At 41.3% G+C, this 15,904-nt stretch overlaps 1 protein-coding gene across 1 annotated transcript in view; it reads left to right on the top strand.

Annotated features, from left to right (window-relative positions):
- Positions 1-827: 827 nt before the first annotated feature.
- The window catches only part of LOC134357938 (sodium/hydrogen exchanger 3-like), a 172,984-nt gene continuing 157,907 nt past the window's right edge, over positions 828-15,904 (top strand). The window contains exon 1 of the mRNA XM_063069730.1: positions 828-1,141. Coding sequence (XP_062925800.1) covers positions 880-1,141 — 262 coding nt within the window. The 5' untranslated portion in view covers positions 828-879. The remainder of the gene's footprint in view (positions 1,142-15,904) is intronic.

Here is a 15,904-nt window from a genome sequence, read left to right as displayed (position 1 = left end):
ATCAAAAGGCTAGAGAGGGACAAAATTCCAGAGTTTGGAATGTAATGTAACAACACACACAGGTGATCAGACCAGACAACATGTGAGCGATCTCTATGAATCGATGGATATATAAGAGGGAGTTAGATATGGCCCTTGTGGCTACGGGGGTCAGGGGGTATGGAGGGAAGGCTGGGGCGGGGTTCTGAGTTGGATGATCAGCCATGATCATAATAAATGGCGGTGCAGGCTCGAAGGGCCGAATGACCTACTCCTGCACCTATTTTCTATGTTTCTATCTCTTACCGGATTCCTCTTTTCCCCCCATTCTGACTTCTGTGCTTCATTTCCTAAATATTTCGTTCCGGTGTTCACGTTGCCCATGATTTTCAAGGTTATTCCTTTTTCGCGAATATGTATGTTTCTTTAATAGGTTAACACTTCTGTGCTCGATGTTACGGATGAGTTACCGAAATTTATGGCATGGTTGGAATTAGACGTGCGGCAGACTAAATATTTGAAGAGCTCTTCTCCTGAAGGCAATGCCCTTTTTAAGTTAAAAGTATCCAAGAACAAAAAAAATGTGACGAGAGATAAGCGCAGGAGCGGTTTACAAACGCACTTTAGGATGCCCACACTGCTGACAGCATGTGGAACGATGAGTTATATACATTATTTGACATACAGGACGAAGTGCGAAAATACAAGCCACCCCCTTTTCTTTGCCTCCGCCTCGTCCCCTGGTGTTTCAGTTAATTTGCAAATTGACTCCCCCCCGCCCCCCAACGTTTAATTGGCCGAGTTTATAAATAGAGCGGCTGGGAGGTCTGATTCGAGTATTCGGAACCGGTTTCACTCAGGATCTGTTCAAAGGCAGACGCGCACACATTAGGGAAGGAGATGGGGAGAGGCGGGAGCGAGTTTGCGACCAGGTGTGCCTTGCTGACGGCTCTTGGGCTGTTGCTTTGCTACCCGGTGGCTTGCAGCTTGGAAGAGGAAGCGCATCCCCCGAGCGAAGACGAGTCTCCCGGAGAGTTTCACGGAGGTAACGAGACGAACGGGCACCAGCCTGGCTTTCATATCGTCTCCTTCCATTGGGAACATGTCCAAGCTCCTTACATCATAGCAGTATGGATTCTGGTGGCCAGTTTGGGGAAGATAGGTGAGTGATGGAATCTTGTCTATGGATGTGTTACGGAGCTTTTTATTAATAACTGGGCTACGTTGTAATGTAAAATGCACATTCTTTCTTAACGTTAATCCCTCGATAAGTCTCGCCTTCCAACGTTGTTGAGTGAGGATGCCCACTGTGGGAAGTCATTGTAATGCTAGATCACAGAAGTTGTTTCCGACAGAGCAAATTGTGGCGTGAGGATGCATTAGGGTTGCTATCGTACATGGACATATAACATAACAGGAGTTAAGTGGCGTTAATTGTCTGCAAGTTAATTTGTTAAATCCAGGCTGCCTGTCACTTTAAAAAGTTGACCTACTCTACAATGGCTCTTAGTGTCATTAGCAGCTTAGAACGAGTTGAAGGGCGTGTATGTCGAGGTGATAATTTTAAACAAGGGGCCAACGTTAACCATTATATAAAAAACTATTTGACGTGCTGAAATATTTATTTATAAATAACTGTTTTGTTTCTTATCAGACCACAGCATTCTGGGGCGCTTTACATGCACGTTTCCTTACAAATAGAGCTAATTAAAAGCCATTTGCAACTCGTCTGGTTGTCCGCTTCAGGCAATAAGTTGTTGACCAAAACAGCTGGCAGGAAGAGAGTCCACCCTGGTTCAGTGTCCTTCCTGAACCGGACGTTCAGAAATGCCAGTGACTAGTCACTTGTACCAATTCCTCATCACCCTGGGACATAGCAACTGACCTTGGGGATACATGCAGGGATATTTCGAAGTATGAGAACAACACGAGGAACACATTTTTTTAGTTTTCTTGTTACAATTTACCTCACAAAATGCATAGAAAGGGGCTTACCACATACTTTTAGCATCTTGTCTCCTTGTTGGTAGGGCGGGAAGTCTCATGGCTCTCCAGTCAGTCCGGATATCTTTCCGGAAACATGAATTTGCTCTCAGATAAGTTTTTTGTCGGGTTTAGATTGTTCCTACCTTTCGGCTACGTTACATCTAATAGTTGCGGCGCAATGGTGCGGATCCCGGCTTCAGCAGCCCGGGTTCAATTCTGACCTATGGTGCTGCTTGTGTGGACATGGTACACGCGGGGCGGGGGGGGGGGGGAACAAATGCTTGAAACCTAAAACAATAACAGAAAATGCTGGACCTACTCAGCAGGTCAGGTCGCACGCAATCTGTGGTGGAAAAAAAATCAGGTCGGAGGCCATTGCACACCACATTTTCAGTTCGTTGATCCCGTTTACCCTCCCATCTATGTGGCCCAACACTTTCAGCATTTTCTGGTTCTGGTCTAGAGTTCGTTTTTCCTTTTAACCTCATGGGTTTCCTTCGGGCGCTATTGTTTTCCTCCAACATTCCGAAGGACAGCCCAGCTGGTTAATTGTGTACTGTAACTGAGTAGTAGAACCCAGGAGGCATTACTGTGTATATGGGGGACCATATATTAGACGGACATTTTGTTGGGGGGGGGGGGTGATGCCGCTCTGTGAACTTGAACTGAAATGGACGTCCCCCTTGTCACCTGGAGCAAATTATCCATCAGGACATCTAGTGTCAGCAATATTCCACATGAAATAACAAACTAGCCTCCTGTTGTTCTGGTTTTGTGCTAAAACAGGTCTATGGCAGACATAGCCTCCCTGGTCCTAGCTCCGGAGCATCTGGACAGTAAAGACATCTACCTTAGACTATTGTTTATTGACTACAGCTCTTCATCATATTCCTACACCTGGGACTCAACACCTCCCTTTACAACTGGAGGAAGATGGCCCTCACCTGACCTGCATTCTCTACAAAGGCTGAATTTAGTCTGAATACAAGAGTCAGATTCTTAGTCCATTGCTACATGTAGCGTGTGCTTTATGGCCAGGCAGCCCAAATTGAAAGAACCCTGTGCTCATGCATTCTCAGTGCCAAAGTGTATGTTTGCAGTTGGCCTGGCCTCTGTCCCTTGAAGTGTAAAAGAGCTAAGTACTGATGAACCATTTTCCAGTCCTTATCTGTTTTACTTGCTTTGTAACTGAGACTGAGATATTAATATATAAACTCATAAATAAGTGAACTGGTTTGGGGTGCATGTTGTTTTGGTCAGTTGTTGGATCCTGGGCCTGGTATTTTTCAAGTTGGGTTGCATATTGGTACTGTATCCTAAACAACTGAGAGCTAGGACCAAGTTTTTGGTGGGTTGGTTTATTACTGTTAAGTGTACCAAGGTACAGTGAAAGACTTGCCTTGCATATTGTTCATACAGATTAATTCATTACAACTCTGCATTTAAAGACAGGTGGGTTAGTAAGTCTGGAGGGTTGCCGAAGGTTACAGCAGGGCATTGGTAGGATCCAGAACTGGGCTGAGAAGTGGCAGATGGAGTTCAACCCAGATAAGTGTGAAGTGTTTCATTTTGGTAGGTCATATTTGAAGACAGAACATAATATTAATGGTAAGACTCTTGGCAGTGTAAAGGATCAGTGAGATCTTGGAGTCCATGTCCATAGAACATTCAAAGCTTCTGTGCAGGTTGACAGTGTTGAGAAGGCGCATGGTGTGTTGGCCTCCATCAACCATGGGATTGTGTTCAAGAGCTGTATGGTAAAGTTACAGCTATATACGACCTTAGTTAGACCCCGCTTGAAGTACTGTGTTCAGTTCTGGTCACATCATTGCAGGAAGGGTGTGGATGCTATAGAGAGTGCAGAGGAGATTTACGAGGATGTTGCCTGGATTTGAGGTTGAGAATAGGTTGAGTGAACTTGGCCTTTTCTCAGAGCAATGCAGGATGAGGGATTAACTGATAGAGGTGTATAATATGATGAAAGGCATTAATCATATGAATAGCCAGAGGCTTTTTCCCATGTCTGACATGGCTAACATGAGGAAGCATAGTTTAAAGATTCTTGGACGTGGGTACAAGGGGGATGTCGGAGGTAAGTTTTTCACACACACAGTGGTGGGTGTGTGGAATGCACTGCCAGTGAAGCTGGTAGAGGCAGATACAATAGAGTCTTCTAAGAGACTCCTAGACAGGTACATGGAACTTAGAAAAATAGAGGGCTATGCGGTAGGGAAATTCTAGGCAGCCTCTTGAGTAGGTTACATGGTCGGCACAACATTGTGGGCTGAAGGGCCTGTAATGTGCTGAGAATTTTCTATGAAATAGTACAAGGTAAAATAATAACATTGCAGAATAAAGTATGGGTAGACAACAAATTGCAAGGTCATAATGAAGTAGATTGTTAAGGAATGTGCTGTCATCAGCGATGCTACCTGACATAATTTTGTATCCCACTGTAGCATGTAAGCCCAGCACATAAATGACAGCTGGTCTGCAACTCAAGTTTGGACAAGTATAGTCTCTTGGCATCCCTCATAGCTTTACAGAGGTCATAATTTTGAGTTCTTTTTGAGATCTTGGTCACCTGATCCAAAGTTACAATCCTAGATTTTAGTAAGTAGTGGACTTCCTGGTTCATCTATGGTTTTTGGTTTGGGAACATTTGGATTGTCCTCAGCGCACATGCTGCTAAAGCCCATGATGATGGCAACATACTCATTTAGACTGGCTGCTGAGACTTTGAATGACCCCTGACTCAGCAGTCAGATAGAAGCTCACCTAGTTCCCCAGACCAGCACTAACCTATTCTGGATCTTCATATTTCAGCTTCTGTTTGTATGCAGGGAGAAGGAAGCACAGCCTGTTGGTTTGATTTGTCAAAGTTTGGGTGGGGTGTGGCTCAATAAGCATCTTCGGTTGTGTAGCAATGTTCAAGGGTTTTTGGTCCCCTGGTTGGACAGGATATGTACTGGTAGTAACACACTTTTAAAGTTGGTCAGATTGAAGTCACTGGCAGTGACGAAGAGGCTATCCCATTTCAAGGCTATTGACCACAGATATCGTTTGAGTGCGGGCTTCATGTCCACTAGGTTTGATTGCAGATTGCCATCAAGGTAGCTGAATTGGCCTCCTGTGGCAGGTAGTATGAGTGATGACTTTATCTTATTATCTTAAATGGTGGCTGCAGATGTTGGAATCTTGAGCAAAAATAGTTCCTCTGCTGGATTAACTCAGCTGGTTGAGCAACACCTGGGTCCTGACGCAGGGTTTTGATGCAAAAGTGTCAACAATTTCTTCACCCAACATCCCACCCTCACCCAATAGATACTGCTAACCTGCTGAGTTCCTCCTGCAGATTGTTTGTTGCTCTTTTATCTTAAATGTTTCTTAAGAAGTCCAAAAGCTTGTTTACTTGGCCAAGATTCTCCACCTAAAAAAGCAAGTCTGAAATGTATTGTCCATTGTTTTCTTATTATTGGTTGAAGGCCATTGTCAAGGAAATTGCCTATACACGCTCAAGGAAACAAGAAAAAGAGGAGAAATTGCGAGAAAGACTAGAAGTCTGAGTAAAATTTGGACAGCTGGAAGGTTGGGAAATAAACACGTGAAGTACTTGGAACTTAATGTGATTTTATCATTTTGGTGCTTGGGTATGAGCATGCTCAGGTATTGGTAAGTTATGTTTGCTGAGGAACTGAGACCGAAGGAAGTTGTAAAGGTTAGAACCTATTTGATACAGTTTAATAAATAAAGAGTCAGGTGGGAGGTGAGGGGAAGATTGCCAAGAGTAAAGCTTTGCAGAATATGAGAGGCTGCAACATCGCATTACAGAGAAAAGGCCCTGGAAGAGGTCTTATGACAAACAAGAGAAAATCTGCAGATGCTGGAAGTTCAAGCAACACACAAAAGTGCTGGAGGAACTCAGAAGGCCAGGCAGCATTTATAGAGAAGATTATAGGCAATGTTTCGGGCCGAACCACTTCATCGGGACTTGGGGGAAAAAAGGTGAGTCAGAGGAAGAAAGTCTTATGGGTGGGATAAAGGCTGGGAAAGAAATCTTGTGGCTGGGATAAAGGCTGAAAAGGAATAGAGTCATACAGTCATGGAGAAGTACAGCACAGAAACAGGACCTTTGGCTTTTCTAGTCCATTTAAACTCTCTACTTCCAATGGCCTGCACCTGGACCATAGCATTCCATATCCCTACTAATCGTGTACCTGTCCAAATTTCTCTTGAAATGATGAAATTGAGTTCACGTGGATAACTTGTGTTGGCAGCTCATTCCATACTGTTACAGCCCGCTGAGTGAAAAAGTTCCCCCCTCGTGTTCCCCTTCAACTTTTCACCTTTCACCATAAACCTATGACCTCTGGTTGTAATCTCACCCAACTTCAGTGGAAAACGTTTGCTTGCATTTACCCTATCTCCCCCATAATTTTGTATACCTCTATCAAATCTCCTCTCAATCTTCTATGTTTTAAAGATTACAGTCCTAACCTATTCAATCTTTCCTTGTAAATCAGATACTCCACACCTGGCAACATCCTTGCAAATTTGTTCTGCATTCTTTCAACCTTTTTTACATCTTTCCTATAGGTGGGTGACCAAAATGGCACACAATACTCCAAATTAGGCCCCACCATTGTCTTGTACAACTTCAAATTAATATACCATCTTTTGTACTCAGTACATTGATTTATGAAGGCCAATGTGCCAAATGCTTTCTTTACAAACCCATCTACTGTACCTGTGATGCCACTTTCAACAAATTATTCCCAGATCCCTTTGTTCTACCACACTCATCAGTGTCCTACAGTTCACTGTGTAAGACTTACCCTGGTTGGTCCTACCAAAGTGCAAAACCTTGCACTTATCTTTATTAAATTTCACACATAAAAGTTGCTGGTGAATGTAGCAGGCCAGGCAGCACCTCTTCCTAGAGATGCTGCCTGGCCTGCTGCGTTCACCAGCAACTTTTATGTGTGTTGTTTGAATTTCCAGCATCTGCAGAATTCCTGTTGTTTTTATTAAATTTCACCTGCCATGTTTCAGCCCATTTTTCCAGCTGATGCAGATTCCTCTTCCTTATTATCCACTACACCCTTAATCATGGTGTCATCCACAAATCTGCTGATTCAGTTAACCATATTATCCTCCAGTTCATTGATATAGATGACAAACAACAAAGAACCCAACATCGATCCCTGCGGCACACCACTAGTCACAGGCCTCCAGACAGAGAGGCAATCCTCTACTACCACTCTCTGGCTTCTCCCACAAAGCCAATGTCTTATCCAATTTACTACCTCATCCTGAAAGCCGAGCAACTGAACCTTTTCGACCAGCCTCCCATGCGGGACATTGTCAAATGCCCATGTAGACAACATCCACTGCCTTGCCTTCATCCACTATCCTGGTAACGCCCTACTACGCACAAAGCCATACTGACTATCCTTAATCAGTCCATGTTTATTCAAATATATTCTTAGAATACCTTCCAATAACTTTCCCACAACTGATGTCAGGCCCATCAGCCTATAATTCTCTGGTTTCTGTTCAGAGCCTTTTTTAAACAGTGGAACAACATTGGTTATCCTCCAATCTTTGGGTACCTCTTCTGTCGCTAAGGATGTTTTAAATATCTCCGCTAGGGCCCCAGCAATTTCTGCACTTCCTGGGTCTCAAGCAAGTGGGGTGTCAAGGAACACCTTGTCAGGTCTGGGGACTTGCCCACCCTGATTCAAAACACCTCTCCTGTAATCTGTACAGGGTCCATGAAGTTGATGCTGTTTTGCCTCACTTCTATAGACTGTATCTGTCTCCTGCACAAAGGACGTTTTAGAGATCTCCCTCATCTGTTTCAGCTCCACACATGGATTACCTTTCTGGTCTTCCAGAGGACCAACTTTCTCCCTAGAAAAATTTTGTCCCTGTCATAGAATGAAAGCAAAGAATGTTGGAAATACTCACTAGGTCAGGCAGCATTTCTGGAAAGAGAAATTAGCTTTGGATTGAAGGTTTTTTGTCAGGTCAAAGATCTGCGATACTAGCTCTGTACTCCTTCCACAGATGCTGTCTGACTTGTGTATTTTTCCAGTATTTTCCTTTCTTTTGTTTTCCAGCATCTGCAGTATTAAGTTTCATTGAAAGGGGTCAGACAGTACAAGGTAGTGGAGAATCGTGTATGGTCAGAAGTCCAAACTATGCATTGGGGTTGACTGAGCTGCTGTACTGTGTATAACCAGCTTTTGGTTTGGGCCACTGCAGAGCTGTGAAGTAGGACGCTTGGGGTCTGTGAGTAGTCAATTATTGTGATTCAAACAGGAAGCAACTGTGTTCTCTATTTGTGTCATAGTGTTTTTATATATGCTGCACGCTTGCTTCTGTACTATTTATTCAGGGCCCATCTCTAAATTTTATGGACTCTTGTCAACATAGCAGATCACTTTGGGACAAATGTTCATGGTAATATCCAGTGTGGAATCTGATTTTCCTTGGGACTACAATCTAGTCACACAGTAGAGATGAAGTGGCTGAGGGAGAGCCTGAAGGTACTTGCTGCAGTGCTCTTCTGTATTTGGTTCAACTTCATTTCTGGCTTTTCCATGGGAACAACCTAGATAATTGACCTCAATTGCAAAGAGGTCAATGGATAAAATAATATAGGAAAGGTTTCAAAAAAGGTTTAGCTTGAGAGAGCAGCAAGCAAAAATAGCTGTGCTTTAGAAAAATAAGTAAAAATAACTTAATGTAAGTAAAATCATTCTCCTTAATCATGTATTGTGTTGAGTGAAGGGAAAATGAACTATTTTGGATTTTCAATGATTTATGTGCTTGTATTTGGAAAGGATTCAACTCAAGGTATTAATTTTTAAAAAAAAATCTTCTAACCTCTTGCCCAGCCAATCACTTTTGATGGTGAAATTGATAACCTAAATTGGATCTGAACCACTTAGTTAAGAACGGTTCCAGTGATGCTCCTCAGACAAGAATGAATCACCTGATATCAATTGGTGTGGTATAAGGACATATTCTTTGTATCACTGCAGTGAGGGCAGATCAATTTAGCCAAAGTTCTTGTTCACAACTGATGGCTGAATTTAAGATGGAAAAAAATCATTTGGAGACCTTACAAAGAGATTAGGATTAGGTTAATGTTTCTTCACTCAACTACCATCCAAATCCCCGTCCCACAACTCTCATATGATGGAGCTAGTAACAGGAGTCTGAAGTTAAGAGTAGAAACAAGAATGTCATCTCAGGGTGTACATCTCCATATGTATGCATGCACGATGGTTTGGAGGAGGGGGAAACTGGAAGAGAAGGGAAGGAGAGGCTGAGAACGAGCTTAAAATGTCATCTGTATTATAACTCAGAAACCCAGTCCAGCACCTTATCCCAATAATAGACTAAAATAATAATAGACTGGATCTGGGGTTGAGAGGGTGAACAGCTTTTAAGTTCCTCGGCATAAACATCACCGAGGATCTCACGTGATCTGTACATACTGGCTGTGTGGTGAAAAAAGCACAACAGTGCCTCTTTCACCTCAGACTATTGAAGTTTGGTGTGGGCCCCCAAATCCTAAGAACTTTTCACAGGGGCACAATTGAGAGCATCCTGATAGGCTGCATCACTGCCTAGTATACGGGAACTGTAGACTCTGCAGAGAGTGGTGCAGGCAGCCAAGTGCATCTGTGGATGTGAACTTCCCACTATTCAGGACATTTACAAAGTCAGGTGTGTAAAAAGGGCCCGAAGGGTCTTTGAGGACCCGAGTCACCTCAACCACAACCTGTTCTAGCATCTACCATCCGGGAAATGGTACCACAGCATAAAAGCCAGGACCAACAAGCTCTGGGATAGCTTCTTCTACCAGACCATCAGACTGCTATGTTATATTGATTATTCTGTTGTACATACTATTTATTATAATTTAAGATAAATTGCACATTAGATGGAGATGTAATGTAGAGCTTTTTACTTATGTATATGAAGGATGTAAACAATAAATTCAGTTCAATTCGATCTGCTGGAGGTCTCCGCCAGAAACATCAACTGTTTACTCTTTTGCATAGATGCAGCCTGGCTTGCTGAGATACCCCAGCATTTTGTGTGTACTGCTTTGATTTCCAGCATCTGCAGATCGTGATTATCCCATTGATATGTAGGTTTACTTTTCTGGGAATGCACCAAGCTCTTTTGCAGATTTGGGTCGTCTTATATTTTATGTAAATAGCCAATTGTTGATGCATTTCCCAAGTTCTGTATATACATGACTTGGTAATATTTAATGTAATATTTTTCCAACCATGTTGAACTCAGTGATATATTGGCACTCCTTTTGGCTGTGATGTTAAACTGTCTGTTTTAGTTGAAAGAAAGTAATCCCAGGGACTACTTGAAGAATTACACAGCAGCTCTGATTTGGCCAATAGTTAACGTTACAGAGAAGTTGGATAAAGGTACATCCAATAGCTTCTAGGTGGACTTCTGAGTGAACAGTGATAGCATGTCTGTTACAGACTTCAAAAGTAAAAGATTATGATATAAAAAATTTCAAATGTCCTGCAGATCTGAAAAAGTAAGGATGAGTGTAAACGTTTCATATAGCTTCCATTCATTTGTGTGCATGTTCTTATCTTTTATTAAAAAATATATCCGTTGTTCCAAAATTAAAAAATAAATAGCTGAAACTTAATTGAGGACATTTTTGGTGATTATTGTTCCTGACTTACTATCAAGATAACCCTAAAAAGGCAAGAACATTGGACAATATAACATTCTACAGACTTCAATAGGATGAATTGCCACTTAGTTTATTTGAGGTGTGGCAGCAAACACTTGCAAAACTTTTTGTAATGTAGTGGTCGTGACTTGTACGTCATAGTGAAAAGGAAACAAAAACTGACATAAGGCATTGTTTAAGAAAGCCAACAATGCAGAGGAGCATGCAAGCAATGAAGGAAGTAAATGGTAAATGTACGCTCAGTTGCCACTTTATTAGATACCTCCCGTACTTAATAAAGAGGCCACTGTGTGTATGATCATGGCCTTCTGCTGTAGCCCATCCACTTCAAGGTTCGATGTTTTGTGCATTCAGATATGCTGCTTCTGCACACCACTGTTGTAAAGTGTGTTTGAGTTACTGTCAGCTTCAGTCAGTCTGGCCATTCTCCTCTGACCTCTCACATTAACAAGATGTTTTCACCCACAGAATTGTCGCTGAAAGGGTGTTATTTTTGTTTTTGCACCATTCTCTGTAAACTGTAGAGACTGCTGTGCATGAAAATCTGAGGAGATCAGCAGCTTTGAGATGATCAAATTGTCTCGTCTGGTGGCAACAGTCATTCCACGATCCAAAGTCATTTGGATCACATTTCTTCCCAAATTTGATGTTTGGTTTGAACGACAACTGAACCTCTTTACCATGTCTGCATTGAGTTGCTGAGACGTGATTGGCTGAATAGATATTTGTGTTAACAAGCAGGTGTATGTAATAACTTGGCCATTGAGTGCATGTATCAACTAGGGTGCCTGCCCCTCAATTCAATATGATTACCACTGACCATATTGATCAAATATGATCATCCCTTATCCTCATTCAGAAAATCTACCTCCTATTTAAATACTTCCAGCATTCTAGCTCCATAATACTCAGGCAGAGAATTCTGACGGTTCACCGCTCCATGTGTCTGAGAAGAAACTCCTATGCACCTCAATTTTAAATGACTGGTTCCTTCGTAGCTTCTTTCTCTTGTTCAGGACTTTCCCACTTCTGCAATCATCTCAACATCTACCTTGTTTCCTTAGGATCTTTATCATTTTGTTAAGATCACTCTTCATACTTCTAAATTCCAAAGAATACAGGTCCAACATTTCTAGCCATTCTTGTCACAAAGCCATAAATGCTAAAACAGGTCCTTTGGCCGATCAATTTTGTACTGACCATTGTCCCCATACTAATCCCATTTTATTCTCCTCATATTTTTCCCAATCCTCTGCAAGTTCTGTTACTCAAACACTAGGCGCGTTTTGTCGTGGCCAGTTAACCTACTGACCCGCACATTGTTGGGAGGTGGGAAGAGATCTGAGCACCTGGGGAAACCCAGAATTACAAGGCAAATATGCACCTGGACCAGAGATTCAGGATTTTACTGGAGCTGAGGCATCCCAGGAATTAGCCTGGTGAATTTCATCTGGACTAACTCCAATGTCAGTATATCCTTTTAGATAAGGGGACTAAAGCTTATACAATATTGCAGGTGTGGTCTGAGCAACACCTGTCTATTGTAATATACTCTATTTTTAAACTGAACCCAGTTGCAATAAGGTCAATATGTCTTTTACCTTCCCAAGTATATGCTGCGTGTACACCCTAACTTTTTGTGATTCATGCACAAGAACTCCAAAATCTCTCTGCTCATTTGCAGATTTTTTTTCCAATTTGGGTTACAAATCTACCTTTTGATTTCTCCTTGCACCTTCTATATGCCAAGTTTTTGCTGTTTGCACAACCTTTCTATATATAGTTGCATAATCCGAATACCCTCATTGCAGCCTGCTTGGTCACCTATTTCCATGGCGTCAGTATACTTGAATACCTTGCACACACTGGCCTGTTGATACCTAGTTTGTGAGGACAATGCTGAGATATGGCAGGGTAAGATGGAAAGGGACAAATTACGTTTTTGAAGAAGTCTGGAAAGGAATCCTTTCTGTGGGAGGGATGAATGAGGCACAGATGTTGTGTCGTGGAATTGTAGAAAGAAGGGCTGTTAGTCCAGGCAAATATGCATTTTAGATTGGTACTGGAGTATTTTCTTACACCAAAAAGAGGCAAAATTCACTGGAATCATCTGAGAAACACTCGATATGCAGCGTGTGAGTGTTTCCATTTATTGCCAGATTCTGAGACTATTGATGGAGGTAATTAGTTGAGCAATCTTTATTCTTCACTTGGAAATGATTTTGTTTTCTGTCAAATATTAATGTTATCTTTCTTGAACATTTGTCAGCTGGGAAACTTAATGTCAGAGTTCTTATGTTCCAGTTAAGAAAGGATTTACAATCCATTTCACAACTTCACATCATTCTCAAATGCTTTATGGGCAATGACGTACTAGTTACTTCATCATGTGAATTACTACTCCTTTGGCAGACCAGTACTTTTGAAAATGCAGCAACCTGTAGAGTATCCATCAAAATTATTTATTTTCTGATTACTGGGTAAAAGTTTCACTGATTTTATTTATATTACATATAACTGAAATGATACACTGAATAGTTGCAACAGTTTCATAGTCAATGAGAGAGCTTTATTTCTTCTGATGAGCTCAATCTTAATTAATTTGTATGAATTTTTTTTGACAGATTTATGGGTTATCTGCCCCGCCTTCACAAATCAGTGTGCATTGCATCATATGCCAGCAATGAGTCAATTTCTTGTTTTGGGAAATGTAGCTTCGAGATAAACTGGGTAGAGCTCCCAAATTAATGAAGCAGTGTGTTTTTACTTTTAGAAAGTATTTCCTCTCATTTTTCAAAACTGAATCAAATATTTTCTGCCATGATACAGCATAATATTGATTCTAAGATTTCTCTATAAAAATAGCCTCCTGGACCCTGTTGTGTGATTAGTGAAACCTAATTGTATCAGATTCTTGTGTGTTTTTGGGGGGGGGGGGAGAGTAGAAATAAAAATGTGAAAGTTAGCAGTTTTGTCTTGTTAATTGGGTTTGACTGGACTGTTCTGGAACATTCAAACATTTTTTTTGTTGTATAACTATTGCAGAAATAAGAACAAAATGTATAACTTTGTTAAAGAAATTAAACTTTTCTATCTGCACTATTTATTTAGAGATGGTAGCAGGGTTTCCAGCTCAATGACCCCTTGCTACTCAATTATACACGAGACCAATTAACCTATGTATTTGAAATGTAGGAGGAAACCAGAGCACCCAGAGGAAACCCATGTGGCAGGAATTGAAATTCAATCACTGGCACTGTAAAATGTTACACTAACTGCTAGGCTGGAATGCGGTCCTGTTGTCCACTAGAGAGTGCAAAGCCCAGAATTTAACCTACATGCAGTATAGGTATGTAAGGCATCAGAAGAATTGTAGCTAAGTCATAAAAAATCGCATTTAACTTGTATGAATCAGGATTCAAGTATATCATATCATCAAAGAATGTACAGAAAAACCTTGAGATTTGCTTACTCACAGGTAGCCATAAATCAAGAAATCCAAAAGAACCCGATTTTAAAAAAAAACACCTGAAGAGAAAGAGAAAAATATAATACAAAACACGGAAACAATTGAAGCAAACAACAACAGGCCGAACCAAAATTTAGTCCTCAGATCCGAAACCCGGAGCAGCCCACAGTTAGGCCCAAAGCCTCGCTTATCAGTTATTCATATTAGAGGGCACAGAGCTCTGTACCCGGTGCAGTCTTCATAGCCTCTGTGCCACAGAGAGAGGAGAACGAGTGAAATCAGCTCTCACCCTGGATCCCAACACCGTATCTTGTCAGTCTATCTAGACAGGTGATTAATTTGTTTAAAGGCCCCAACATAGTTGGTAAAGGAAGGTTATATTGCGTTGTTAAAATACAAAAGACCATTCTGCAAGTTGGAGATTCTGATCTGTTGCATAACAAAAGAGGAACATGCTGATAATTCATTGACTTCTGGTTTATTTCATGATATGTGCATTTGGATTCCACAGTTCACCTTCAGACCATGGAAATGGTCTGTATCACAAAGCTGTCTATGGTATTGTACCAACCCTGCAATGCTTCATTTGTCCACGAAGCGGTGAGTGATAAGTCTGACTTTTTATTTTCACTTATTTGTTTAATAGTTGGGGACCTCCTTTTTTGAAGGAAAGCCTAGATATGCAGTCCAAGCATGTGGGCTGCTCAGGTGAAATGACTAGTTATTCAAATAGCTGCTATTTTAGTCACATGTTGTGTATTTAATATTTCAGTAATATTGTAAATGTATTTGATTAAGCAATTTTTGTTTACATAATTCATTATGGGTTATGTGTAAGAAGTACATGAATGGCATACGTCATTATGCTATTACGTCAAATGTGCACGACTCACTAAAGTAAAATGAAGTATAGGTATTTCCCCGGGCTTTTGTGTTTTTCTTTTGATTAATTTCTGGAGTTACAAAATATAACAGTGTCAATGAATACCTTTCAAAATGAACCTGAGATGACTGTCATTCTGTTGAAGTGCAGCATATTTTTCTTTGGAAGGGGCAAGAGATAGTCAAGTTGAAATAAAAAGTCAGAAAATTGACAAAATTCATGGGTGCACAAACAATAAGTACCAGGTGATCATATTCATAAATAAAATAAAACTGCAGAATGGCTGGTTACATTGGATAAAACAGACGCAACTTGCTTGCACAACAGATAACTGGCGGATATATACTGTATGAATTGAACAGTATTTGGAAGCAAATGAAATAGTCAATGAGAAACAAGTGGCAGTTTTGCTGACTGTAATAGATGGGAAAGCATACAATTTGCTTAGAAGTTTTAACTCCTCCTACCAAACCAGCTGAAATGAGCAAACAAGTGAAAATCTGCAGATGCAAGAGAAGTCCAAGCAACAAACACAAAATGCTGGAGGAACTCCTCTGCAGGCCAGGCAACAGCTATAGAGAAAAAGTACAGTCATCGATGTTTGGGGCTGAAACCCTTGGGTAGGACTGGAGGGAGAAAAAGCTGAGAAGTAGATTTGAAAGGTGGGGTAAGGGAGAGAGAAATGCCAGGTGACAGGTGAAATTTGGAAGGAGAGGGATGAAAAAGCTGGGAAGTTGATTGGTGAAAGAGACAAAGGTCATGGAAGAAAGAAAAAGGTGATGTTGTGGGGGGAGCACCAGGAGGAGGTGATGGGTGGGTAAGGAGATAACATGAGAAG

This window comes from Mobula hypostoma, chromosome 17 (assembly GCF_963921235.1).
Source record: "Mobula hypostoma chromosome 17, sMobHyp1.1, whole genome shotgun sequence".
NCBI lineage: Eukaryota > Metazoa > Chordata > Chondrichthyes > Myliobatiformes > Myliobatidae > Mobula > Mobula hypostoma.
The sequence above is the reverse complement of the archived record's forward strand: the minus strand, read 5'-3'. Positions and strand labels throughout refer to the sequence as shown.